General features: G+C 39.6%; 1 protein-coding gene and 2 pseudogenes across 1 annotated transcript in view; 2 read left to right on the top strand and 1 right to left on the bottom strand.

Moving 5' to 3' along the window:
* The window catches only part of TRIM69 (tripartite motif containing 69), a 35,711-nt gene extending 23,273 nt beyond the window's left edge, over window positions 1–12,438 (bottom strand). Inside the window, exons 1-5 of the mRNA XM_069105671.1 lie at window positions 12,064–12,438; window positions 11,451–11,546; window positions 8,967–9,200; window positions 6,271–6,293; window positions 6,058–6,182 (exon numbers count right to left, since the gene is read on the bottom strand). Coding sequence (XP_068961772.1) covers window positions 6,058–6,182; window positions 6,271–6,293; window positions 8,967–9,200; window positions 11,451–11,546; window positions 12,064–12,438 — 853 coding nt within the window. The remainder of the gene's footprint in view (window positions 1–6,057; window positions 6,183–6,270; window positions 6,294–8,966; window positions 9,201–11,450; window positions 11,547–12,063) is intronic.
* A 5,903-nt stretch (window positions 12,439–18,341) lies between these two features.
* LOC138175262 (DNA endonuclease RBBP8 pseudogene) lies at window positions 18,342–19,425 on the top strand (annotated as a pseudogene).
* A 344-nt stretch (window positions 19,426–19,769) lies between these two features.
* On the top strand, window positions 19,770–20,786 carry LOC138175261 (DNA endonuclease RBBP8 pseudogene; annotated as a pseudogene).
* Window positions 20,787–27,258: the final 6,472 nt, after the last annotated feature.

The raw sequence follows: 27,258 nt of genomic DNA, 5'->3' as shown, positions 1-27,258 counted from the left end.
TATAAGAAGCAAGAGAAGCAAGAAAAGGTAAACAGGAAAGAGAAATCATAAGGAACTTATTAAAGTTGAACCATTTACACTCCTGCATGGAAAGATATTTGCAACTCATGAGACTTTTCTCAGTATTAGGATAGTTGAAGGGAATATATATGTATATGTACATATACATACATATATGTGTGTATATATATATATATATAACATGTGTATGTATAGGTGTATATGTGTGAGTATGTGTGTATATAGAGGGCACAGGGTGAGTTGAATATGAAGGGATGGTATCTAAAAAATAAAATTAAGAGATGAGAGAGGAATATATTGGGAGGAGAAAGGGAGAGATAGAATAGGGTAAATTATCTAACATAAAAGAGACAAGAGAAAGTTGTTACAATGGAGAAGAGAGCAGGGATGTGAAAGGGAATGAGTCAACCTTACTCATTGGATTTGGCTTAAGGAAGGAATAACATACACACTCTATTGGATATCTTATCCTACAGGAAAGTAGTGGGGAAAAGGATGGGTGGGGAGGGTGACATAAGAGAGGGCAGACTGGGGGAGGGGGCAGTCAGAAGGAAACACTTTTGAAAAGGGACAGGGTCAAAGGAGAAAATAGAATAAATGGAGGGTGGGAAAAGACAGAGAGGAATATAATTAGTCTTTCACTACTGTGAAAATGTTTTTCATAACTACACATGTATAACCTATATTGAATTGCTTGTCTTCTCAGTGGGGGTGGGTGAGGAGGGAAAAAGGGAGAGGATCTGGAACTCAAAGTTTTAAAACAAATGTTAAAAAATTGTTGTTACATGCAACCAGGAAATAAGATATACAGGCAATGAGGTATAGAAATCTATTTTGCCCTACAAGAAAGTAAGGGGGAAGGGTAGACATAAAAAGGGCAGACTGGGGGAAGGGGTAATCAGTATGCTTACCATCTTGGGTTGGGGGTAGCAGAGAGATGGGGAGAAAATTTGGAACTCAAAATCTTGTGGAAATGAATGTTGGAAACTAAAAATAAATAAATAAATCCTGAAAAATGAAAAACAACTTGGAAAAACTAAAGAACTCTGATCAATGCTATGATCAACCATTTTTCCAGAAGACCAGTGGTGAAGCATGCATCTGATCTCTTGGATTGGTGATGAATATGACTGAGGCATGAACTTGTCTTGCCTGACTATGCTTATTTGTTACAAAAAAAAGAGTAATTTGGGGGAGTAGAGGGGAATATTGGTGGTAATGATATGAATATTAAAGAAAGTCCAGGGGCATCTAGGTGGTACAGTGAATAGAGCACCAACCCTGGAGTCAGGAGGACTTGAATTCAAATCCAGCCTCAGACACTTGACACACTTACTAGACGTGTGACTTTTTTATAAGTCACTTAACCCCAATTGCCCTCCGAAAAGCAAAAAATAAAACCCCCCAAAACCAACAACAACAACAAAAAGAAAGTACAGAAACATCAAATAAATTTCTTTAAATGGACAGAAGAAAACTGAAGTTATTACAGAAGGAGACAGATAAGCAGGACAGCTTTGGAACTAACATCTAACTTGTTACATAGGGTTTTTTTTTAAGATGCATAGAGATCCATAGTTTCACATAAATCCTCTCTTTTATTTTTACATATGGAAAATTGGAAAGGACTTCAGTGGACAGTTTGTCCAATCCATACATAAAAAGAATCTTCACTATAACACACCCAGCAGGTGGTTGTCTAGCCTCTGCATAAAGACAACGAACCCACTGCCTTTAGTGGCAGCTTTTTTTCATTTTGGACACCACTGATTGTTAGGAAGTTTCTCCTGATATAAAACCAAATTATAATCTGTCCTCAATATGAGACTCTGAACTTTCAAATACTTGAAAACAGATGTGATCCCCCTCTCACCAACAATTTCCTGCCTCATCTTTTCTTTTCATCCCTAGTTTTTTCAACCCATTCTCATATGAAATAAACTCAAGGCCCTTAACCATCCTTCCTGATTGACCTGTTCCTGGGTATACTTCAGCTAATCAATATCCTTAAGGTGTGACACCTAGAACTGAGCATAATATCATAGATAATGTCTAACAAAAATAGGGTGCAATGGGACTATCATTTCCCAATTCCTGAAAAGTATGCTTCTCTTAATGCAGCCCCAAATCACATTAAACCTTTTTGGCTACCATATCACACTGCTAATTCATACTGAGTTTGCAATCTACCAAAACCCCATGAGTTTTTTTCAGAATTACTGTCTACATGTATACCTACCCCAGTTTATACTTGTGAAATTGATTTTTTTTATACCTAGGTACACGACTTTACATTTATTCCTGTTGAGTTTAATCTTATTAGATCCATCCCAATGCTTTAATTTGTCAACCTCCTTTTAGATTCTGACTCTCTCATGTGTTATGTTAACTCTCCCTTCTAGCTTTGTGTCATCCACAAATTTGATAAGCATACCATCTATGCCTTTTTCAGAGTCACTGATAGAGAGGCAAAACCAAGATGACAGAGTGAAGGCAGCACTTGGTTGAGCTCTCCCAATATACCCTTCTACAACAACTTTTTTTTTAATGCAAACAATTCATTCAGTCAAACCAAATGAGCAGGAAAACTAACAAACAGTCACAGTGAGTCATTTTTCCAGTCCAGGGCAGCTTAGTAATATGGAAGAAATTTGCAAGCACTGGATTGGGGGCTGGCTGGGAGTATAATAGCACAGCAAACCTGATTTGGGCTGTAGAGTGGTGACAGTAGGAGCAGAAAATCTCCTGGGAATGGTAATGGGACTGAACAGTTGATCAAAAAGAGATCCCAGAGGATCCCTGTACTAGTACTGAGTGCAGAATTGGATGCCATTTAAGTGCTCTGTCACTCATTTCACAGTTCCAGGGCAGAGAGGAATGGCTGTAGTCTCAAGGTAGTAGGGGTCCTACCTGTATAAGGACCAGAGCACAGACCAGGAGGCAGAATGACCAGACCTTTCCCTGATTCACACCACTTTGGAAGCACTGAAAACTTAAAGACATCTACAGAGTTGTAAAAGCAGCAGAAGCTCATAAAAGACAGAGGCTCTGGCCAGATTTTCCTCCCTGCCACTCTTCCCCCTGCTCACAGAAGTGAGCAAGGCCCAATTTTATCAGAAAGTTCAAAGTCAAGAAATGGACTGGGAAAATGAGCAAACAGATAACAAAACAAAGAGAACCTGACCATTAAAAACTGCTAGAAGACAAAAAACCCTGCAGATTAGACACAAGCCCAACAAAAATTCCTAGAAGAGCTAAAGAACATTTTTAAAAGAGAAAAAAAAAGATTTCATGAAACATCAAGAACCAATAAAACAAAATAAAAAGAATGAAAAATAGACATGCAAAATATAGGAAAAAGATTTTTTGAAAGTCTAAACATCATATTTCAAGAAATCATAAAGGAAAACTGCTCAGATATCTTAGAACAAGAAGGAAAAATAGAAATCGAAAGAATCTATTATGTCCTGAAATAAATCCCAAAATAAAGGATCCCAGGAATATTGCAGCCAAATTCTAGAGCTTTCAGGTCAAGCAGAAAATACTGAAAACAGAAAGAAATAATTCAAGTACCATGGTACCACAGTTAGATCACACAAGATTTAGAGTAAAGGAGCAAAGGGCTTGGAATATGCTGTTCCAGCAGGCAAAGCATAAAGGGAATGGGGAAGGGAAAGGAGGAAGGCAGTAATTAGACTTTGCCCTTGAGAGGAGTTATTATTTCTCTCCCATATTAATAGCTAGTTATTGAATTAGGACTAAGGTTTTTCCCCTTCCTTTCCTCATTTAGAAAACAGTCCCTGTAGATTATTCAGAAAGCTTTTGAAGTGCAGGGCTCATAAAAAGATGAACTCTTAAGCAAAACTATCCCACCTGGAAAACCCAAATCTGACCAGAAGGTAAAGAAATTTTAGTTGAGGTGAATTGATGGATTCCAGCCCATTATGTTTTACTTAGAGAGGTTTGGGTAAAGTACACTACCCCTGTGGGACCCACAATTTAAGAAGTGCTAATTTGGATTACCCTACATGATAAGGGTATAGATAAGTCTCTTTGACCAAGACTGAGTGGTCAGAGACATGTTCCTGAGACCCTCATTAGAATAACGTTTATTATAATATTCACCTCATTATAAATATACCTCTCATTATGATATCCATTCTCTCATTACTTATTAACCAATCAGAGTTGATTGCCACTCTCAGGAACACCCACTTTTCCTAAGGCATATAAGTATTGAGTGAATTCCATGGGCTTTGGCTTTTGAGAGTGCCACTGACCTTTTTATTAATTATTCTAGCACAATTAATAAAATGATTAATTTCCCAGAAACTATATCTCTTGAATTTTTTATACGTCACACCCTGGGTAAGATCAATTTGGGAGCAGTAAAAGCTCGCAGATCTGAGATCCTGGATCAACACACTATTCAGTATCCTTCAGAAAGCAACAAAAGGACCGACCCAGACCTGCCCTCCAAATGTGCACGTAGCTCAGCCCCTAAATTAAAAAAATAACTAGAGGTACTATGCACAGCTGTGACTGCAGAGACACTATATATAGCCAAGGGAAGAAAAATGGACCATTTCAATTTGTGGTACGAAAGCAGCTTCCTGATGGAGCTTACTAGTCTGGGGGCATAAAAGGTCCCAAACTCATGTAGTCATTGCCTCTCAAGACCACACAAGACATTATATTCTAATGACGGACCAGACATGTTTCCAGATGGAGATAAGGGGACAGCCACATCCAGAGAAGCTAAGTGCTACTTTGTCTCATATTCTTACTGTGTTAGGGCAAAACAAAATTACTCTTTTGTTAAATGTTCAGTGCCTTGTGATTATCTCATTTTGTGCTATCATCAAACCTAAACAAAAAGGGCATTGGCTTTGGAGCTAAGCCTGTAACATTCACGGTCAGCAGGATCAGATTGGTGGGATACTGCCTGACTTCTTGTTGTCAGAGCCCTACCGAGTTTGTATGGGGAGTCTTCTCTCTTTCTGGGACTGGCATTATGTTCCCACAGTTAACTCAGTGGATTCTAGAGAAATCTGCCCAGAAGTGTAAAGAAAGCACTATTGACTATGTTGCATAGGGTGAACTGCTAGTGCGTTCAGACTGAACATAAACTAGGCTGGTACATATAGAGACCAGGGCATAAAAAGCACAGAGGCCAGGCAAGTGAAGACCTCTCTTCTGACAAGGGTGGGGAATAAAGGCCCCCAACTAGGAGCCCACCCTAGAGTCTCTGATCCAAAGGCTCTGGTTCCTGCTGATTTAGGAATCATGAGCCTGGAGATGGGGATCAGATTTAAGGCAGCAACTACACAAATATATGTGAATAAGAGCCATTTCTCAATAGTTAAGTTATCCGAGGATATGAACAGGCAGCTTTGAAAGGAAGATTTGCAGTTCTCAACAACATTATGAAAGAATACTTCAGATTAATAATAGAGAAATATGAATTAAATCACCTCAGAGGGCTAGCCTTAAACCAGTAAGCCTTGTAAAAGAAAAGGTGGTAAGTGTTGGAGGGGTTATGAGAAGACAAATACACTTAAATGAGTTGCAAATTGATCCAGCCATTCTGGAACACAAAAAAGTCACTAAATTGCACATACCATTTGATCCAGCAATACCACTACTAGGCATCTACCCTAAGAAGGCCAAAGACAAGAAAAGTTCCAAATATACATGCATGATACATATGTTTTTGGTTTGGGTTTTTTTTTGCCTTTTGGAGGGCAATTGGGGTTAAGTAACTTGCCCAAGATTACATGGCTAGTTTTTTGGTGTGGGTGTTAAGTGTCTGAGGCCGGAACCGAACTCGGGTCCTCCTGACTCCAGGGCCGGCTCTTTACTCACTGTGCAATACATATGTTTATTAGCAGCATTTTTTATAGTAACAAGGAACTGAAAACAGCAGGTGCCTATCTATTGGATAATGGTTTGCTAAATTGTAGGAGCATGCAGAATACCCCAGGTAGATAAGGGTTTAATAACCCCAGGAAAAAAATTGTAACTTTCCCCTGGTACCTGGGCAGAGGATGGATTCCATTTCTTTCCACATCATGTACTGGATGGGGCCCTTGAACTTGCCCAGGCTCAGTTCCCTGAAAATGAAGTCTCTGGGGGTTAATACTTCAATTCCTTTTTCCAAGCTGCAAGGGAACACAAACCACCTCTTGACTTAGATAATCATCAAAGGCCCAAGTAAGGACAATGAGAACACTAAAAAGTAATACTTACCTACTTAAGAAGGCTGTAATATCCTAGGAAAGGAAAAGAGAGACATCAACTGCAGTTCTGTTGGTAATGTCGGCCACCACCAGAATTTGGTCATGTAGGCCTCTGTCTAAAGAAATAAAAATAGCCACCCCATTTCCACTTATGCTTCTTATCCTTCATAAACTTTTCCTGTTCCAGAAACATCTATCATTTTCCAATCTAGTTACGAAGTTTAACCTGTTTCATGAGATTCCCCAGCTGCACAGAGTAAATGAGGCAACAACTAATTAGTTTCCCTTTGAAGGTTCCCTCAGTTAGCAGTGTATTCAAGAAAATCATTCAAACTGAACACTGAACTTAGACACCCTCTATCACCAGCAGCCAGTCTCATGTTTCTTGAGCTATCTGCCACATTTGATGCTAATTGACCACTCTTTTCTCCTGGAGAGTCTCTCCTCTGGGATTTTACGACACTTCTCTCTCCTGGTTTTCCCATCTGTTTGACTCACTCCTCAGCCTTCTTTGCTATCTCATCACTGATATCCAGTCCCCCAATTATGGGTATTTCTCAAGGCACTGTCTTGGTCCCCTTTATCTATCTTTGTCTCTCCTGGTGACCTCATCAGCTTCCATGGGTTTATCATCACTTTGCCAGTAACTTAGAGATCTATTTATCCAGCCCCCAAGTCCACTCACTTTACCATTTCACCAAAAACCTATTGGATGTGCCAAACAGTATGTCCTGGTGACATCTCAAAGTCAACTTGTCTAAAACAGAACTCATCGTCCCCCCCCCCAACCCTACTGCTCTTCCATACTTCTTTATTTTTTCTATCAAAGGCACCATCATTCTTCTAGTTATTCAAATGTGTAGCCTTAGTATTGTCCTTGGCTCTTCACTCTCCCTCACCTCACATATCCAAGGCTGCCAGATCTTGATATTTCTATCTCAATAGCTCTCACATTCAGACTCTTCTCTCTGCTCACATAGCCACTACCTTGGTTGAGGCCCTTGTCACCTCTCAGATTTCTGTCCATTCTCCTTTTCCTCAAGTATCTCTGCACTTCTCTATACTGCTCCCAAAAATGATTTTCCTTAAGCATGGATCTGACCATGTTACTCTTTTAGTCAATCAAGTGCTCCCTATTGCCTCTAGTATGAAATACAAATTTTGTAGCATTCAAAACCTTTCATGATCTGATACCAACCTGTCTTTTCAGCCCTTTTGTAGATTTCTTCCTCTACAATCCAAACTGACCTTCCCTGTATCTGATGTGTATTCCATTTTCATTTCCATAACACAGAATCCCCTTTTTATATGAAACCTTTCCTGATCCCCCAGCTATTAGTTTCTTCTGTCTCTCTAACTACTTTGTATTTAACTATTTGTGTTTATTTGTATTTTTCCTCTTCCTATCTATTCTGTATATACACATTATAGGTATTTGCTGTCTTTGGATTAAAATATAAGCTATTTGACAGCAGGAATTTTTTCATTCATTGTACTTGTCTCACTGTACCTTGTATTGTGCCTGGCAGGACTGATTGATTGGTTGATGAGTGAGAACCATTACAAGGATACTAGTCACAGGATAGTTACTCCTGTAGATAGAAATATGACTAGTATTGACTGGTTAAAAAGTTTGAAGGGCATTTTAGTTATTTTCCATTATTCTACTTCGAGCAATGGATAGTGAGTAGGAACTGTGAAATCCAATTTGGTGCATCCTCATTAGGATATAAAGCTCCCTTAAAGAAAACTAGCAATAAAAATTGTTATTAAATACATTTAAAAATGATCATTAATGAGTTTGGGTTTCCTGTCTTCACAACTAGGAAGATATTAGCAGAGTACTAACTTGGGTACAAAGGAGAAAGCAGTGACCTGCTCTTCTTCTAGAAAATTACATAGCTACTGCTGGGTTATTTTAGTGATTTGGAGTAGACATGATCTTTTTTGGGGTGTCTATGATTCTATGACTTTTTACCTATAAAGTCTACTCTTCATCATATGATATCTTCCCCTGTAAAAAAAGTGCAAAGACTTTTATTAGACCTCACCTGTAACTATGGTGATACCTGACTGGCCTAGAATTTGCCATTGAAATAAAACTTGTCGATTAAATAAATAAAGGAATGATGTATTGGCTAATTTTACCAAGTTTTTTTATTGGTAATATGGGAGTATTAATAGCACCTTCCTCCTGTGCGGATTACATGAGATAATGATTATAAAGCACTTAGCACAGTGTCTGGCACATAGTGTTATAGAAATGTTGTTGATGATGATGATGGTGGTGCCAAGATTACCATAACAATGTGCTCTACCTCTGTTAGGTCTGAACATGCCTCAAATCACAAATGCTTTTGAGGCTACACAACTAAAGTGTACTGGAATAACACTCCTATAGAAGCCCTCTATCATTGCTCTGGTAAGGCCTAACTCTGTCCCCTACATACAATTACACTGGTTATCCCTGCCCACATATTCAAACTGGTGAGTCTCCCTTATGTAAAGGAAGAATTAGGCTATTGGATGTATTTACTATACTACCATAGTACATGACATCAAAAAAACACCATTTAGGAGCTCTCATTCTAAGAGGAACAGTACAGACATAAACACTCACAAATATACGAACCCCAGCCACCCGAGTCAGGCTTGCTGTATCTCCCTAAGTCTCTCCCTTTTTGCTGCTTAGCTAATGAGTCTTACTCCAAGAAAGTCGAAAGGGTTATGCTGTTCCATTTGGGCTTGAATGTCCACCAACATTTCCTTGGCTAGGACACATTGCTCCTGTAGTTCGTTCAGACTCCTTTCCATGTCCTCATCCAGTTTTTTCCCAATCTCCTGAAGCTCATTCAAAAATTGCTTCTCTCGGTGGTGCAGGAACTGGTGCAGTTTTAGAAACTCCAGGGAGATGTTTTGCTGAAGATATATCTTGTTTTCCTGGAAACCTCCATCACAGACATGGTAATTACTGAGACTAGTGTCTGGGGATAGGGTCCCCTACACTCGACACTCAGACAACTCAGGGAACACAGAACAAAGAGATGTATATATGACTGACTTGCTGAGTTTCAGTACCTATCTGTGTACATAGGTACCTTGATAGAAAAATTCCTTCCTGCCCCTAATAGAGTATATCATTCTATGACCTGATGTACCAAAGTTTTCTCTGGACATTCAGAAACTGCAAAACTGTCCCTAAAAAGATAGCAGTGCCATATAGAATAATTCTATACCAAAAGGGGCAAGAATTCAGCCATCACAGGAGTGGATAACTATTGCTACTGCTGTGGCTATATAACCGTGGGAAATTTTGGACCTCACTTTCCTCATCTGCAAAGTGAGAATATTGGACTAAACAACTTCTGAGGTTCCTTCCAGCTCCAGTGGTCTATCTGACTAAAAGATTGTGTGACTGAAAGACATAGGCCTCTATTTGGAAGATTATAGATTACCCCAGAGGCCAGCCATCTAGTCCAACCTCCTCATTTTATAGGTTAGGAAACTGAGCCTCAGGGATGTTAAGTGACTTGTCTAAGGTCACACAGTTGTTGTCAAAGTCATGAATAGAGCCCAGGTCTTCTTGACACCAGAACCAACGTGCTTTCTACTACAGGTTGCCTCCAGGCTCCTGCCTGGTCACATCATTGCCAGTTTGGGGTCATGAGGAAGCTTCAGAAAGTTCTGCTATTCCCAACTCAGCAACCCTAAAATAACTATCCTTATTTGTAAATCAGGAACTGAGGGGTACTGTTTCTCTTCCAATTGCAGAAGAGAGTGAAGATCAGAAGTCACAGGAATAGCTTACAAAGGCGACTACAATAGCTGAACTGGGGGATGGTACAAAAAAAGTCTCTAATTACTCTCTAGAGATGGTTGTTGCCACATACTGTTTCTCTTTTCTACCTGTTACCGTATCCCTTCTTTCAGATGCCAAGCACTAAATATGACTGTGTCCTAAAATGTTCATTGAAGAAACAGTTTCCCTTGCATATTCCCCTAAGCTGTATGTTATTGTGAGGTGAACAGTGAGCACATACTGCTAACTTCCTGCTAACTAGTGTTAGTAGTAGCATCTATAATTGTCTAGGAACCCCAGCTAAGAATGAGAGGTCATGGAAGCAAGGCTTGAGTGTCTAGCACAGGTGATATAAAGAGAAGAGGGAAAAGTCAGCAAGTCCCGCACTTTGTACCTCTCCTAAAGCTCTCATCACATTCTACTTTCTAGTCTAGTGATTTGGACATTTGTATTAGCAGTATAGTATAATATAGAATGGGCAGCTAAGTGGTACAGTGGATAGAGTGCCTGGCCTGCTGTCAGGAAGACTCATCTTCCTGAGTTCAAATCTGGCCTCAGACACTGTGCTAGCAGTGTGACCCTGGACAAGCCATTTAACCAGGTTTGCCTCAGTTTCCTCATCTGTAAAATGAACTGGAGAAGGAAATGGCAAACTACTCCAGTATCTTTGCTAAGAAAACCCCAAATGGGATCACAAAGATTGGACACGACTGAAACAACTGAACAACAACACAAATAATGTAGAATGGGATAATAATACGTATACTATCTTTAAGATTGTTATTAGAAAAGTGCTTTGTAAATTGTAAAGTATCTGTTACTAGATTGTAATCTCCTTAAAGATACCATCTCTTATTCATCTTCCTTCTCTTTACAACACATGGTATCTGTCTGCTCAGAGTAAGTCCTACGTAAAATGTTGTTGAATTCAGACCACAGAGGCCTCAAATGATCCACAGCTTGGTAATTTCCCCAGAGGGAAGGAAGGAATTTTTCACTGAAATGTAAGAATTTTTAGGGAATTTCCTTCTGCGTCTCTTATAGTTGACATCTTTTAAGTAAGGGGAGAGAGAGTAGATGGAAAATATTTCCAATATATCCACATATCCAAATAATCATAGCAATAAGCATATATCAAGAGAAAGGTCTCACTATTCCATGCTGTTGAAAAGTTGTCAGGGACCTTACTCTAACCTCAGTCCAAGAGGCTCCTGTACGCACTCCCTAGCATTCATTCCATGCCACTTTCCCAATCCTGTAGCCTAGCCCTTGAGATGATCTAAGTGGAAGGAAGGTATAGAGTACCCCAACTTTCCCACTAACTTTAACACTCTCCCATGGATTCTAGCAGTTCCAGATCTTGTCCCCTGACCCATCATACAAGGCCTTACCTTATGAGAGCAGATTGCCTCCTCTTGCATGCATTTTAACCTCTGTATTTCCTTTAGGTTTGCTTGTACTTGAGCTTGGTTGGTGGTAATCTTTTCCTGGGAGCATCAGATGGGATTATCCTCCAAGAAGTTTGAGAAGAAAGGGGGCTACAGGAGAATATCACCTCAATGCCCAATGTATTGTGTAAGAAAATTACTAACCATAGGCTTTTCATGAAATTGGGAATAAATGAAAAAAGGAGCAAAAGAGGGGAGTTTTTTGGTGTGATAGCTTCTCATTGCATGCCTACTCACATCCTCACAATAGGTGTTACTCCTCAAATTCTGAGCAGAGTAGCAGGAATGAAGCACATAGTAACAAAGAAATACTTGCTCATAGATAGAGGGAATATATCAGAGCTACTTCGTTGACACAAGTAGATCCAAGAAGGGGAACTTTTATGATGATTTGTATTTTTTGAGCATTTTGCTTACGAAAGCAGTTTAGTATTTGTTTATGTTATTCCTATTAAGGTCAAGGTTTGGGGAGGAGGGGAACCAAACATATCAGGGCCCTATATACAGCATACTTCAGTTTTCCCTCGGGATAGTTCATGGCATGGGGCATACCTACCGTGAAGACATGAACAGCTTCAGTTATCTGCATAAACTCCTGTGAATGTCGAATGTCCTTACACTGGAAGCAAGCCAACTTCCCTTCCTGCTTACTGAATAGCTTCAAGTTCTCACCATGCTCTTGGCAGAGAGGTGGACCTTGGGTCAGAGGCAGATCCTTGATTCTCAACACCAATCTCTCTAGCACCATATTGGGAATAAAGCTCTTGTTTTGGCATGGTATGAGGCACTCAGGGCATACAGTTTTCTGGTTTTGCTTCCATGACTTCTCAATGCAAACTTTACAAAAGTTATGACTACAGCTCAGCATCACAGGCTTACAAAACCAGTCATGACATAGTTGGCAGTGTAGCTCCTTACTGATGTCCTCCATATTTGCCCTAGTGGTTGTTGAAGGGGAGAAAGAGTTAATCTTACCCATTTCTTTGACACTGACATTCACTGAAGCCTTGGAAGAGCAACTATTGAGAGATCGATCAGATTTCTTTTTCTGTTAGGAAGGGAATTGCTGTAATAAGTTCCTCTCTCTTAACTCTCTATCAGGAATGCTGAAGACATAACACAAAGTCTAGATTACAAAGGGACAGCTATGTATTTCCAGCCAACTCAATGTGAGACCTAGGAATAAGGAACTAGAAACCAAGAATAAGGCTGGAAGAGCTAAACTGCCTGGCCTTTCTAACCCTGAAACACCATTGAAAAGGAAACATACATAACCACTAAGATGGGATTAATTTGTTTCTTCATATACTGCCCCTAATAGCACTTGTGTGGGAAACTGGTCTCCGCTACTGTCTGCTTCCAAAGAAAGCAATGAGCAATGGGGATGGGAGATGACAGTGGAGAATAGATAGTGGCAGTTTTTGCATTTTAAAGGAAAATTTGTGGAGGAGGGAACTGAAAGGAACAAATTTCAAATGGTAGAATTTCAGGTACCAGTAGGGAAAATTCAATTTAATAAACATTTATTAAGTGCCTAATATACAAAAGGAACTTTTCTAGATGCTGGGGATGCAGTGCTAGAAATAGCCATTTGGAGGAGTCATGAGTTTCTAGAACCAATAAAATCATATCACTTTAGTGCTTGTATGCAGTGAATACTATCAATGTGACTGGGGTTCAGAAATCAGAAGAGGGAGAAGGCTAGAAAGAGATCTTCCTTACACCCAGGCTGGGAAGCAAATTCTAAGTGTCCATCCTCTCATGCTTTACTTTCCATCTTCAGCTCTGCTTGTTTTCTGCTCCTTGGAATAAGATGCCCACCATCATCTCAGTTGAGAACCTTACCTTATACCGCACTGAAAAAATTGAAGCCATTCAACAAGAGCTTTTTCCCTCTTCATTTTCTCTCCACATCTTCCTTCATAGTCTATCTCCCACTCACACATTTTCCTCCACTATCTTTTCCTTTACAGTACCACTACCTGGCTCCACCCCCACCCCAAGGCAAACTCCTCAACATGCATCCTTAATCCTAGTACATCTTCAGAAGATTACCCCATCTGTCATCCCCAGCTCTATACTATCCAGTCTCTCCTTCCCTATTACCTACTGTAGCAGCAAGCACCCCAGCATCCCCAGGGTGGCTGCCAACACAGGTTCTTAGATCTGCTTTGTTAAAGGAAAGCAACTCAAAATGGGTTAACAAGCTTACTTTAATCAGTCAAATATGTATCGTTTACCTAGTTCAGGGGAAAAAGGTCAGCACCCCAAACTTCAGAGTATACAGACAGAATTATCAAGACAGAGAAACAGATCAAGTAGACAGGTTTCCAAACTGTCCGACCATTACATCCATACCAAATCAACATCTGGGTTTTTCAAAGCCGGGGGGCTCAGGACAATGGCTTCCCAGAATCCTTATCAAATCACAGAACACTTCTCAAAGTGAGCCCCAAAGCAAAGCCTCACATCAGGGATTATATAGCCTTCTCCTGGCTCAGAGAATGTAACAACCTTCTGGACCCACTAGCCAATCAAAAAGTATCTACTGAAAAACAAGCCTCCCACCCCCGGCTCCAGGTGCACTTTAGCCTAGGGGCAGGGAAGATCTTTAAAATTTACATTCCCATTACACCTACAAACATACCTTTGTCTTCTTAAAAAACAAAACATCAAACCCTCATTGTTCCTACCATCCGGGCTAGCTAACTTCTTCTGTTTCTAATCCCCTTCTCAGCTAGACTCCATTTCCTCTTCTCTTATTCAATTCTAAACTCCATAATCTGACTTTCTATCTCACTCCGATGAAAATCTCACTCCAAAGTTTCCAGTGATTTCTTACTTGAAAAATAGGACTTCCTCCAAAAAAAAAAAAAGAATGAGAAATATTTGGGGACTTCTAGGTGGTGCAGTGAATAGAGCACCAGCCCTGGAGTAAGGAGAACCTGAGTTCAAGTTCGGTCTCAAACACCTGACACACTTACTAGTGGTGTGACCTTGGGCAAGTCATTTAAACCCAATTGCCTTGCCTTTCCCCCCTCAAAAAAAGAAAAATAGGGCTTCTTCTGGTTGGTGTGGGAATCCATGGTGTTACTTTGTCCTGCAGCCTTCCAGAACAACTGGCCTTTTGTGAATAAATTCTTCTAAACAGCGCAATTAACTTAATTAACCTATTAATAATCAAGCTGGTATGAGCCCCTTTTTCTTTGGTATCTCAGTATTCTCTGAGGGTGTACCACCCCACATTTGGCATAATTGGGGCAGAACACATCTGTCCCCTTCCATTTGGCATAGTGGGAAGGATGTTCTGCTCCCTTATACCCACTCATCCAAAAAGGAGAATCTATAAGTTGAAAGCCGGCTCTAGCATTGGGAGACCCGGGATCGCTTCCAGCCTCAGATACTTGGCACCCACACAAAATAATTGGCCATGTAACCTTGAGCAAGTTACTTAACCCCAACTGCTTTTAAAAAAAAAAGTGGCAGGTCCCCCTGAGATACCTTGGAATATGTACTCAGGCTGGCAGATTAAAGCTCTCTCCTCTGCTATAGGAATCAGACAATATTTACTGCATAAATACAATACTGAAAATCAAAGGCTGACTAACAGACAATCCAGGACATCTTTAATTCTTGTTTTGGGGTACCAGTTCAAGTTAATTCCTTTGGTAAAAGTTTGGTTGTTTATATACATTTGTGTTTTATTTATTTATTTATTTTTTGGTGCCACTATCACTGGACTCTGTGATAATACCATTGACCAACAGTTCTTTAATTTTATTTCTGAGGTTTTCTATTACAGGTCACATGACCTAGAACCATCTCTTTTAGTAAAAGTATTAAATGATCCTTAGACACTTTAAATTCAGGTTGAGTTTTTCTTTTTTTGGAATATAGATTCTTTTTTTTTTCTTGTTTTTTTTGAGGGGGGAAGGAAGGTAGAACAGTTGAGGTTAAGTGACTTGCCCAAGATCACGCGACTAATTTTTGTATTAAGTGTCTGAGAACTTGGGTCCTCCTGATTCCAGAGCTGGTACTCTATTCACTGCGCCACCTAGCTGCCCCTGGAATATAGGTTCTTGAAGGCATCATTTTCCAGAATAAGTCTGTTTCAAACACATTAAAATTTGTTTATTTGTATATTTATCTTCTTTAATTATTTTCTTCAAATGTCAGGATATTTAGGGGAAGGAACAAGATGACAGGAAAAAGGCAGAGACTCACCTGAGCTCTTCTAAATTCCCCTCCAGACAACTCAGAATAAAAATGATGCCTCAAAAATGTTATGGAGAGGCAGAACTCATGAGGGGATAAGGTGAAGCAGTTTTTCAGTTCAAGACAAGAAGTGTTGGCAGAAAAGGGTTTGTCATGCCAGGATGAGAGTGGAGCATAGTCCCGCACAGGCTGCCCCAGTACAAGCTTCACCTCAACAAACCAGTAGCAAGCTTTGGGGACAACTGAATCAGCCATGGAAGCCTGGCTTCCAGAATTTTCAGACCACAAATGGGAAGGGAATCAGACAACTGGTCAGAAGATGATTACAGGGGTCCCTTTACCAGCATGAGTACAGGGCTCTCTTGCATAATACAGATGTGGGTCATAGCCTTAGGTCTCAGTCCAAGATGGAGAGAAGCACTAGCACACCAGAGGCTTATGGCTGAAGGGGAGTGGAGATACTGGTCACAGGTCCAGGGTAGAAGAGAGTGCTTGTGGGGCGGCCAGCATAGCGAGTGGCCCCAGAGTCGGGATGACCTGGGATCGAATCCGGGCTCAGATACTTAGCACCACATCCAGAAATAACTGGCCGTGTAAACTTGAGCAAGTTACTTAAACCCAATTGCTAAAAAAAAAAAGAAATAAAAGAAAAGAATGCTTGTGGTTGCTCACATATCTGAATACAATCCAGGAGAATACTAAACACACCTCTTCTTAGATTATAACACCATGGAAAAACTGAAAACTTATAGATCCTCAGACCTAGCTCTGAAAACAGCTGCAAAAAAAAAAACCCCAACCCTAAAGCTTGGGACAGTGTCCCCTTTATCCTAGGAGTGGAGCACAAATTTAACATCAAATTAAAAGTCAAGAAATAGTCTAAAAAATTACCAAACAACAACAAAAAAAGAACCTGACCATAGAAAGTTACTGTGGTGATAGGGAAGATTGAAACACAAACTCAGAAGACAACAAAGTCAGAACTGCTGTATCCATTGTTTCAAAGAAAAATGTGAATTGGCATGAGACCCAAAAAGAATTCCTAGAAGACATCAAAAAGTATTTTAAAAACCACATAAGAGAGATAGAAGAAAAATTGGGGAAAGAAATGAGAGTGATGTAAGAAAATCCTGAAAAAAAAACTCCATCAACACTTTAGTAAAGGAACCACACACACCTAGTGAAGAAAATAACACTTAAAAAAACAGAATGGGCCAAATGGTAAAAGAGGCACAAAAATCCTTAAAAGAAGAGCTCCTTACAAAGCAGAATTGACTAAAGAGAAAAAGATATACAAAAATTCACTGAATAGAAGAACTCCTGAAAAAGCAGAATTTTGACCAAATGGAAAAAGAGATACAAAAGCTCACAGAAGAAAATAATTCCTTAAAAATTAAAATTGGGCAAATGGAAACTAATGACTCCATGAGACATCAAGAAACAATAAAACTGGGGCAGCTAGGTGGCACAGTGAGTAGAGCGCCAGTCCTGGAGTCAGGAGGACCTGAGTTCAAATCCAGCCTCAGACACTTAACACTAGCTATGTGACCTTGGGCAAGTCACTTAACCCAAATTGCCCTACCTTCTCCCCTCCAAAAAAAAACCAACAATAAAACTAAATCAAAAGAATGGAAAAATAAAAGAAAATGTGAACTGTCTCATTGGAAAAACAACTGACCTGGAAAATAGATCAAGGAGAGATAATTTTAAAATTATTAGATTACCTGAAAGCCCAGATCAAAGAATGAGCCTAGAAATCATTGTTCAAGAAGTTATCAAAGAAAAATGCCTTAATACCTTAGATCCAGAGGGTAAAATAGAATTGGAAAGAATCCACCAAACACTCCCCAAAAGAGATCCCAAATTGAAAAACTCCAGGAATATTATAGCTAAATTCCAAAGCTCCCAGATTGAAGAGGGGGGAAAAATGAATTTTCCACAAGCTCTGTATAAATACTTTGAAGAAATGAAGCAAGTTTTTTTTTTTAATGAAATAAAAGCTCTGGAAGAAAAATTGGAAAAGTAAACAATTGGAAAGAGAAACTGGTAAACCTTATCAAGAAATGGACTCCCTGAAAACTAGAAAAGATCAAAAAGAAATCAGTGACTCCATAAGACAGCAAGAAATATTAGAACAAAACCAAAACTGGAAAAATAGAAGAAAATGTAAGATATATAAAAACCAACTAGCCTGGAAAAAAAAAATCAAGCAGAGATAATTTAAGAATCATTGGATGCCTTCCATTCCCCTCTCCTCAAAAGTGTGGGCTGACCCTGGGCAGGGGACGGGAGAGTGGGGGTGTAGAGAGAGTAAATGCTTCACTCCAGCCCCCGGAGGGGCTCTCCTACTTTATCTGAGGGCTCCTTGTCCTTCAGGCACCCAGAGATCTTTACATGGAGTCCAGCTGCACCATGTTTCCCCAGGTCTTTTGCTCTCTCTTGCCTGGAGTTACCCCCATTTCCAGTCGGGTGGTGTGAGGCCACCCCTCCTCCCCCCAACAAGATCACACTGGGGTGTCCCAACTGTCTTCACAGAGACAACTTCATAACTGTGTAATGTGACAGCAAGGTAAGGATAGAACATCAGCTAAGTAGAAGACTGAGACTAGAGAAAGTAAGATGAGCAGTTGTGGTAGTTCCAGTTCTGCTGAAACAGTCAGTGATTTCAAAGATCTCTGGGCAAAACTGAAGGAGTGTCATGACAAAGAAGTACAAGCCTTAGAGGTCAAAGTAACCAAGCTGAAAACGGAACAGATTTTAGATGCACAAAGATTGGAAGATTTTTTTTTTTTACAAAAAATCAAAAACTGAGAGAGCAATAGAAGGCCCTTCATGACACCATTAAAATTTTGGAAGGTCTGTTAAGAGCAGGGTTATGTGACCATTGTTCAGTGACTGAAGAACATATCAGGTAATAAACAACAGGAGTTTGAAAATACGAGGCAAGAAATCTTAAACTTTATCACTGAACTCATGAATGATAAGAATACCTTGCAAGAAGAAAACAAAAAACTTTCAGAGCAACTGCATCAGAAAATTGAGAATAGCCTAAAAGCAGCAGAACCTGAGGAGGAAGTTATCTCTGATTCACCTACATTGACTTTGTTCTTTCTTAAACTTAACCAACTACAAAGAACGAGAACCTATATGTCCCATATAGATCACAAACACATACTTATTTAGACCACTTTCTGTGTACAAACAAATTAGCAAGAGGTCTAAAGTCTTCAACTCAGTTGCCACAAAACCATTATGAAAGTGAAATTCTTGTAGCAGATGCTTGTGATCAAACATTATCACCTATGACTAATATTCAAGATACCAACGGTTATCCTATTAAGAAATCTCTTCTAACATCCCTACATTTGTTGCCAAAACATTTGGACATGCTGTTTGCGAAGAATCTAACTCTCAAAGTGTTTTGAATCCTCTCAGTGAAGAATTGGACCATCAATAAGAAGCAGAGCCAAAGAAATTACCCTTTCAGGAATCCACAAAAATTAATGAAGATGGTTTGAGATTTTCAGATTCCTCTCCAAGGACTCCACTGGAAGTTGACTGGGCTACTCTGGCATCTTCTCCTGTTTGGGGAGCTACTTCTAATGTGAAAAATGGCTTAGTCTTGAATATAAGCTTGTCTCATTTTTTAGAGGCTGGAAAAAAAGTCCCATCTCAAAATAAATTCCCTCAGCAATACTTCTAATGCTAGACCACAGAAACCTAGATCAAAATCTGAAGATGCCAACCTTGTTATGTGCCTTAATCTTGGTGCTTAAGTAAGCACTGTTATTGATCATTTTTCTTCCATTAAGCAAATGCTTGTAAGAAAGAATGTAAATGAATCAGTAAGTAAATCAAAAGATGAAGCTACTAGAAAGAAAAAATTGATCTATTTGCGCCATTGAAACCAGTGGGAGGCAGAGGAGGCAAAAGGAAGAAGATCAAAGAAGAAAGTGCACATTGCCCCCAAGACCTTTTTTATGCTTTTCCTTCCCAAGGGGATATTCATCCTTCCATCAATGGAGACTCTGTAATGGATAAGCCCCTGGATTTATCTGATTGATTTTCATCTTTTCGATGTCAAGAAAAAAGCCAAGGAAACAAACAAGGTTACTGGTGGTTATGAGCCAATAAAAGTGAAAGGATGGGACATGGAGATTGTGAACTTGTCTCAGTTCTTCTGTTAAATCCTTGCTGAGTAACTGAAGCACAAGCTCTACAAGATAATCAAGATAAATCATCCTTAGAAAATATTCACCAGAGTATAGATCCAGTAGCAAATCTTTCTCAATATAAAATGGATATTACTGTAATAGATATAAAGGATGGTAGTCAATCAAGATTAGGAGGTGAGTCTATAGACATGGACTGTGTGTTGACTAGTGAAACTGTGCTTTTAAAAATCAAGAAGCAGGAGCAAAAGGGAGAAAAAAGTCCAAAGTAAGAAATAAAAATGAATGATAACTTGAAGAATATGAATCTTCTCTGGCAGATAGTTCTTTACTGTGTGGAGCCAGAAGGAAATCTCCAAGTGAAGATGAAGAATTTTCAGATGCTGAAAAGAAACTAAACAGTCATGAAGATATACCTGCTAAAGTAAAACAAAAAGCATTTGTGGAGACTTACTTTAAAGATGACCCCAAAAAGACCATATCGCAAGCAATTTTCCCTCCTATTAAGGTGGTATGGATACAAAGAAGAGAGGAGAAAATTGCTCAGACCCATGTAAAGACCTCAAAATGCATTGTGCAGATATTCCAGAGGGAAAAAAGAAACTAGCCTCTTGTGCAGGCTGCCATTTCTGCCATATTTCTCCTCGCAAAACTGAAAATTTCTGGGAAGTTGGCTTTCCTTCAACTTAGACTCGTGTGGACAGAGGGTACATTAAGGAAGATCTTGATCCTTTGTCCATATCCCAAAAGGTGGCAGCCTTACAATGCAATGTTTTCTCCAAAAGGCAAAGAACAGAAGACAGAGATATTAAGCAAAATTCCTCATTTGTTTATAGTTAAAAGTTGGAATAAAAAAAAGATTTCTTCCCCTCTCAAACCTACTATAACTTGATTTATATATCATTTAATACAGCATATCAGGAATTTTTTTAAAAAAAAGAATCATTGGATGCCATAAAAACTATGATTTTTAGAAAACCTACACAATCTTACTTCAAGAAATCATACCAGGAAACCCTTGGGGTGGAGCCAAGATGGCAGCATAGAAGCAGAAAAACTCTGTGAGCTCCCCCCATAACCACCTCAAATACCTATAAAATATGACTCTAAACAAACTTTAGAGCTACAGAACCCACAAAGTGAAAGAGAGAAACAAATCTCCCACTAAAGTCAGCCTGGCAGATGGACAGGAAGGTCCATCACAGTACTCTAGGAGCCCAGCCCAGCCCTGAGTGAGCCTGTGGTTTTATCCCCAGAGTGGCCCCGACCAGCAGTGGCTGGAGCAGACTTTGAGTGAGTGGATCACCAGAAGCTGTGGCAGTTTTCAGAATTATCAACCCATAAATGCCAAAGACAAAGTAAAGGGTCAGTGTGGAACTCTGTTGGAACTGGGGGAGGGGGGGAGGATGGAGGAGCAGGTCTGGCCCCTGCCACCTGGAGCAAGAAGTGGTGGAGGCGCGGTGGCCCTGCAGCCGCCACCACATGGCTGCTTCAGAGCTCCTGGCCTTCAGATCATAGGGGGACCAAGTGACTTTAATCGCTCTTGCTTTAACCTGCTTGGATCTGAATCACTGTCTTGGGTGGAGGTCATGGGGTGTGGGACCAGGTGCCAGAGCTTGTAGGAGCTTCAGAGAGGGAAGCCAACTAATAGCTCTGATAGCTGCAAAAACCCCACTGATTTGGACAAAGCTCTCCTCTCTGGAAGCAGAGTTCTACTGTGGGAAAAAGCTCAAAAGTCAAGTAATTGAGTGGCAACATGAGCAAGCAAAGGAAGTAAAGCAAGCACAGCAGTCAAACCTTAGATTTCTTTTTTGGGGGCAAAAAGGATCAAAGTATGAATGGCAGGAAGACAATGGAGTTAGAACTTCTTCACCAAAAGCTTCTAAGAAAAATATGAATTGGTTACAGGCCATAGAGGAGCTCAATAAGGATTTTGAAAATCAAGTAAGAGAAGTGGAGGAAAAATTGGGAAGAGAAATAAGAACGATGCAAGAAAATTATAAAATGAGAGTCAATAACCTGACTAAGAAAATAACACCTTAAAAAATAGACTAACACAAATGGTAAAAGAGGCCCAAAAAGCCAATGAGGAGAAGAATGCCTTAAAAAGCTGAATTTGCCAGATGGAAAAAGAATCACAAAAGCTCAAGGAGGAGAATGATTGCTTCAGAATTAGATTGGAGCAAATAGAAGCTAATGACTTTATGAGAAATCAAGATGCTATTAAACAGATCCAAACAAATGAAAAAATAGAAGGCAATGTGAAATATCTCATTGGGAAAATCACTGACCTGGAAAATAGATCCAGGAGAGATAATTTAAAAATTATTGGACTACCTGAAAGCCTTGATCAAAAAAAGAACCTAGAAATCATCCTTCAAGAAGTTCTCAAGGAAAATTGCCCTGATTTTTTAGAACAAGAGGGCAAAATAGAAATTGAAAGAATCCACTGATCACCTCTTGAAAAAGATCCCCAAAAGAAAACTCCTAGGAATATTATAGCCAGGTTCTGGAGTTCCTAGATCAAGGAGAAAATATTACAAGCCAGCCAAGAAGAAACAATTTGAATATTGTGGAAACACAACCAGGATAACACAAAATCTTGCAGCTTCTACATTAAGGGATCAAAGGGCTTGGAATATGATATTCTGGAAGTCAGGAAGTCAAAGGAGTTAGGATTAAAACCAAGAATCACCTACCCAGCAAAACTGAGTATCATGTTTAAGGGGAAAATATGAATTAGAAAAATGAAAAAAAAATGAAATAGAGGACTTTCAAGCATTCTTGATGAAAAAAAACAGAGTTGAATAGAAAATTTGACATTCAAATACAAGAAGCAAGAGAAGCATAAGAAGGTAAACAGGGAAAAGAAATCATAAGGAACTTATCAAAGCTGAACTATTTACATTCCTACATGGAAAAACGATAATTATAACTTATGAAACTTTTCTCAGGATGAGGATAGTTGAAGGGAATATAAATGAATGTATATATATATATATATATATGTTCATGCATATATAGACATACACATATATGTCTATATAGGAGGGTATATGGGCATATGAATACATATGTGTGTGTGTATATATGTGTACAGATATACATAGACAGAGGGCACAGGATCAATTGAAAGGAAGGGATGATATTTAAAAAATTAAATTAAGAGGTGAGAGAGGAATATAATGAGAAGAGATAGGTAGAGACAGAATGGGGTAAATTATCTCATATGGAAGAGGCAAGGGAAAAGTGTTACAATGGAGGGGAAGAACAGGAAGGCAAAAGGGAATGGGCCAACCTTACTCTCATTGAATTTGGCTTGAGGAGAGAATAACATACACACTAAATTGGGTATCTTACCCTACAGGAAAGTAGGGGGGAGGGAATAAGAGGAGGGATGATAGAAGGGAAGGAAGGTTGGGGGGGGAGGGTAGTTAGAATTACACACTTTTGAAAAGGGACAGGGTCAAAGCAGAAAATAGAACAAGTGGTGGGGGATAGGATGGAGGGAAATATAGTCAGTCTTTCACAGTATATCCACTATGGAAATGTTTTGCATAACTACCCATGTACAACCTATATTGAATTGCTTATCTTCCCAGTAAGGGTGGGTGACAAGGGAAGAAGGGAAAGAATCTGCAATTCAAAGTTTTAAAATCAAATGTTAAAAAAAAATCATACCAACCTAGGTCTATTAGAACAAGAGGGCAAAAATAGAAAGAATCCACTGATCGTGTCCCAAAAGGAACCTCAGAATGAAAGGTCCCAACCAAATCTAGAGCTCCCAAATCAGTGGAAAAATATTTCAAGCACAGAGAGGGGTCAGAGCCAAGATGGCAGAGTAGAAGCAGGACCTCCCCACTGCTCCTGCTTCCACCTTCCCCAATCCATGTAAAAAGGGGACTCTAAACAAACTTTGGAGCTTCAGAACCCACAAAATGACACAGAGAAGCTAAACTCCTGCTGAGGACAGCCTGGCAGGCCAGCAGGAATCAGCCAGTGCAGTGCTCTGGGAGCTGAGCCCAGCCCCACGATGAGGCTTTAGCCCCAGGGCAGGCCTGACCAGCAGCCAGCCAGCGGGACTCCAGATCAGCAGCAGCTGTGGCTGTTTCCAGATTTATCAACACACAGATGTGAAGGACAAAGTGAGAGGTCAGTGCAGTCTGGACTTTGGGACCAGTAAGTGGGAGTGAGTGGCTTTTGCCCCCAGGGTGAGAAACTGCTGAGACACCCTCCTGGCCTGCAGAGTGTAGGGGGACCAAGCACCAGTCTGAGGGGTAATCGCTTTTGCTTTAACCTGCTTGGATCTGGATTGCAGTCTAGGGTGAAGGTCCTTGGGTGTATGTCCAGCTTGCCAGAGTGTGTGGAGACCTCAGAGAGGGTACCCATCTAATACCTCCAGCAACTGAGAAAACCCCAGCGTTTGGGATGAAAGCTCCCCTGTCTGGTGGCAGAGGAGTCCTACTGTGGCAAAAAGCCCAGGGGTGACTGAGGGGAGACATGACCAGGCAAAGGAAACAAAGCAGACAGAAGATTCCAACATTACATTCCTGTTTTGGGGACAAAAAGGAACAAAGCATGGAACAGGAGGAAGACAGTGAAGTCAGAACTCCTGCACCAAAAGCTTCAAAGGAAAATACAAGCTGGTTACAGGCCATAGAGAACCTTAAGAAGCAGAGAAGAGAAATGGAGGAAAAATTGGGAAGAGAAATGAGAAAAATGCAAGAAAATTATGAAATGAGAGTCAACAGCCTGACTGAGGAAAATAACACTTTAAAAAACAGACTGACTCAAATGGCAAAGGAGGCTCAAAAAGGCAATGAGGAGAAGAATGCCTTAAAAAGTCAAATTTGCCAGATGGAAAAAGAATCTCAAAAGCTCAATGAGGAGAATCATTGCTTCAGAATTAGATTGGAGCAAATGGAAGCTAATGACTTTATGAGAAATCAAGATGCTGTTAAACAGATCCAAACAAATGAAAGAATAGAAGGCAATGTGAAATATCACATGGGAAAAACCACTGACCTGGAAAATAGATCCAGGAGAGATAATTTAAAAATTATTGGACTACCTGAAAGCCATGATCAAAGTAAGAACCTAGAAATCATCCTCTAGGAAGTTCTCAAAGAAAACTGCCCTGATGTTTTAGAATCAGAGGGCAAAATAGAGGTTGAAAGAATCCACCGATCACCTCCTGGAAAAGATCCCCAAAAGAAAACTCCTAGGAATATTATAGCCAGGTTCCAGAATCCCCAGATTAAGGAGAGAATATTACAAGCAGCTAGGAAGAAATGATTTGAATATTGTGGAAACACAATCAGGACAACCCAGGATCTGGCAGCTTCTACACTGAGGGATTGAAGGGCTTGGAATATGATATTCTGGAGGGCAAAGGAGCTGGGATTAAAACCAAGAGTCACCTACCCAGCAAAACTGAGTATCATGTTTCAGGGGAAAATATGGTCATTCAGTGGAATAGAGGACTTTCAAGCATTCTTGCTGAAAAAAACCAGAGTTGAACAGAAAATTTGACATTCAGATACAAGAAGCAAGAGAAGCATGAGAAGGTAAACAGGTAAAAGAAATCATAAGGAACTTATCAAAGTTGAACTATTAACATTCCTACATGGAAAAACAATAATTGTAACTTATGAAACTTTTCTCAGTAGTTGAAGGGAATAGAAATATATATGAGGGTATATGGGCATATGAATACATATGTGAATGTGTGTATATATGTTTACAGGTATACATAGATAGAGGGCACAGGACCAATTTAACAGGAAGGGATGATACTTAAAAGGTGAAATTAAGAGGTGAGAGAGGAATATAATGAGAGGAGATGGGGAGAGACAGAATGGGGTAAACTAGCTCATACAGAAGAGGCAAGGGGAAATGGTTACAGTGGAGGGAAAGAATAGGAAGGCAAAAGGGAATGGGTCAACCTTATTCCCATTGAATTTGGCTTGAGGAGGGAATGAAGTACACACTAAATAAGGTATCTCACCCTACAGGAGAGTAGGGGATGAAGGGGATGAGAGGGGGATGATGGAAGGGAGGGCAGGCTGGGGGGGAGGGAAGTTGGAAGCACCCACTTTTGAAAAGGGATGGGATCAAAGTAGAGAATAGAACAAGTGGGAGGTGGGATAGGAGGGAGGGAAGTATAGTCAGTCTTTTACAATATATCTTCTATGTTATTGTTTTACATTAGCCGCACATGTCCAACCTATACTGAACTGCTTATCTTCCCAGTAAGGGTGGGTGACAAGGGAGAAAGGGAATGAATCTGGAATTCAAAGTTTTAAAATCAAATATTTAAATATGTATGTATATATATGTGTGTGTGAATATATATATACATACTATTATCAATACTATTTTACATGTAATTGGGAAATAAGATATACAGGCACTGGGGCATAGAGATTCACTGGAAAAGTCGAAAGGGGTATGGGAGAAAATATGGGAGAGAGCAGATTGGAGGAGGGGATATCCTATGGGACTGCTATTTTGGGGGGTGGGTAGGGGAAAAATGGGGAGAAAATCTGTAACTCAAAATCTGGCGGAAATGAATGATGTAAATCAGAAGTTAATAAAGCATTTAGAAAAAATATATTTCAAGCACCCCGAAGAAAAGAGGTCAAGTACCAAAGTACCATAGTCAGAACCTGACAGCTTCTAAAAATATCTTCAAATATAATTTTCCAAAAGTCAAAAAAGAGAATATATACCTTACTCTGAAAACATAATTTTAATCCCAAGGGGACAAAAAAAAATGAACCTTTAACAGAAGACTTTCAAGAATTTCTGATGAAAATAAAGATAAGTAGGAACTTTGAAATATAAATGATTCAAGAGAAATCTAGAAATTACATAGAAGATAATTTCAGAGAATCCTGAGGAGTTTGAACTGATATAGAATGAAGTGAGCTGAAATAGGACAATTTTTAGAGGACAACAATGTTGTTAAAAAAAAAAACAAACTAAAACTTTTAACATTTTGGATCAATGCCGTCCCCAGCCATGTCTCCAGAAGATCTATGAGGAACATAGAGACAGAGAGGCAATGGACTCCAGGTGCAGAAAGGACATACATTTTTGAAGCTGGTCACTGTTTGGATTCATTTTGCTTGATTATGCTAATTTATTACAAAAGGTTTTATTTCTCTTTCTCATTGTTTTTAACTTGGTGATGGAAAATCTTGGGGGGTGGTAGACTTGTCAATAATGATGAAAAAACAGTCCATTGGAACTTTTTTTAATGCATAGAAGAAAAATGAGTTTCAGAAGGAAGCATGGACAAGTAGGATAATTTCGAAATCAGTATGCAGAATGTGCTAGGTACTTTTAAAAAGTAATCAAAT

Source organism: Petaurus breviceps, unplaced genomic scaffold (genome assembly GCF_028583685.1).
Source record: "Petaurus breviceps papuanus isolate PSGF00001 unplaced genomic scaffold, PetGlider_PUasm1.0 77, whole genome shotgun sequence".
Taxonomy (NCBI): domain Eukaryota; kingdom Metazoa; phylum Chordata; class Mammalia; order Diprotodontia; family Petauridae; genus Petaurus; species Petaurus breviceps.
Note: the sequence above shows the minus strand (reverse complement) of the source record. Positions and strands in the feature narration are given on the sequence as shown.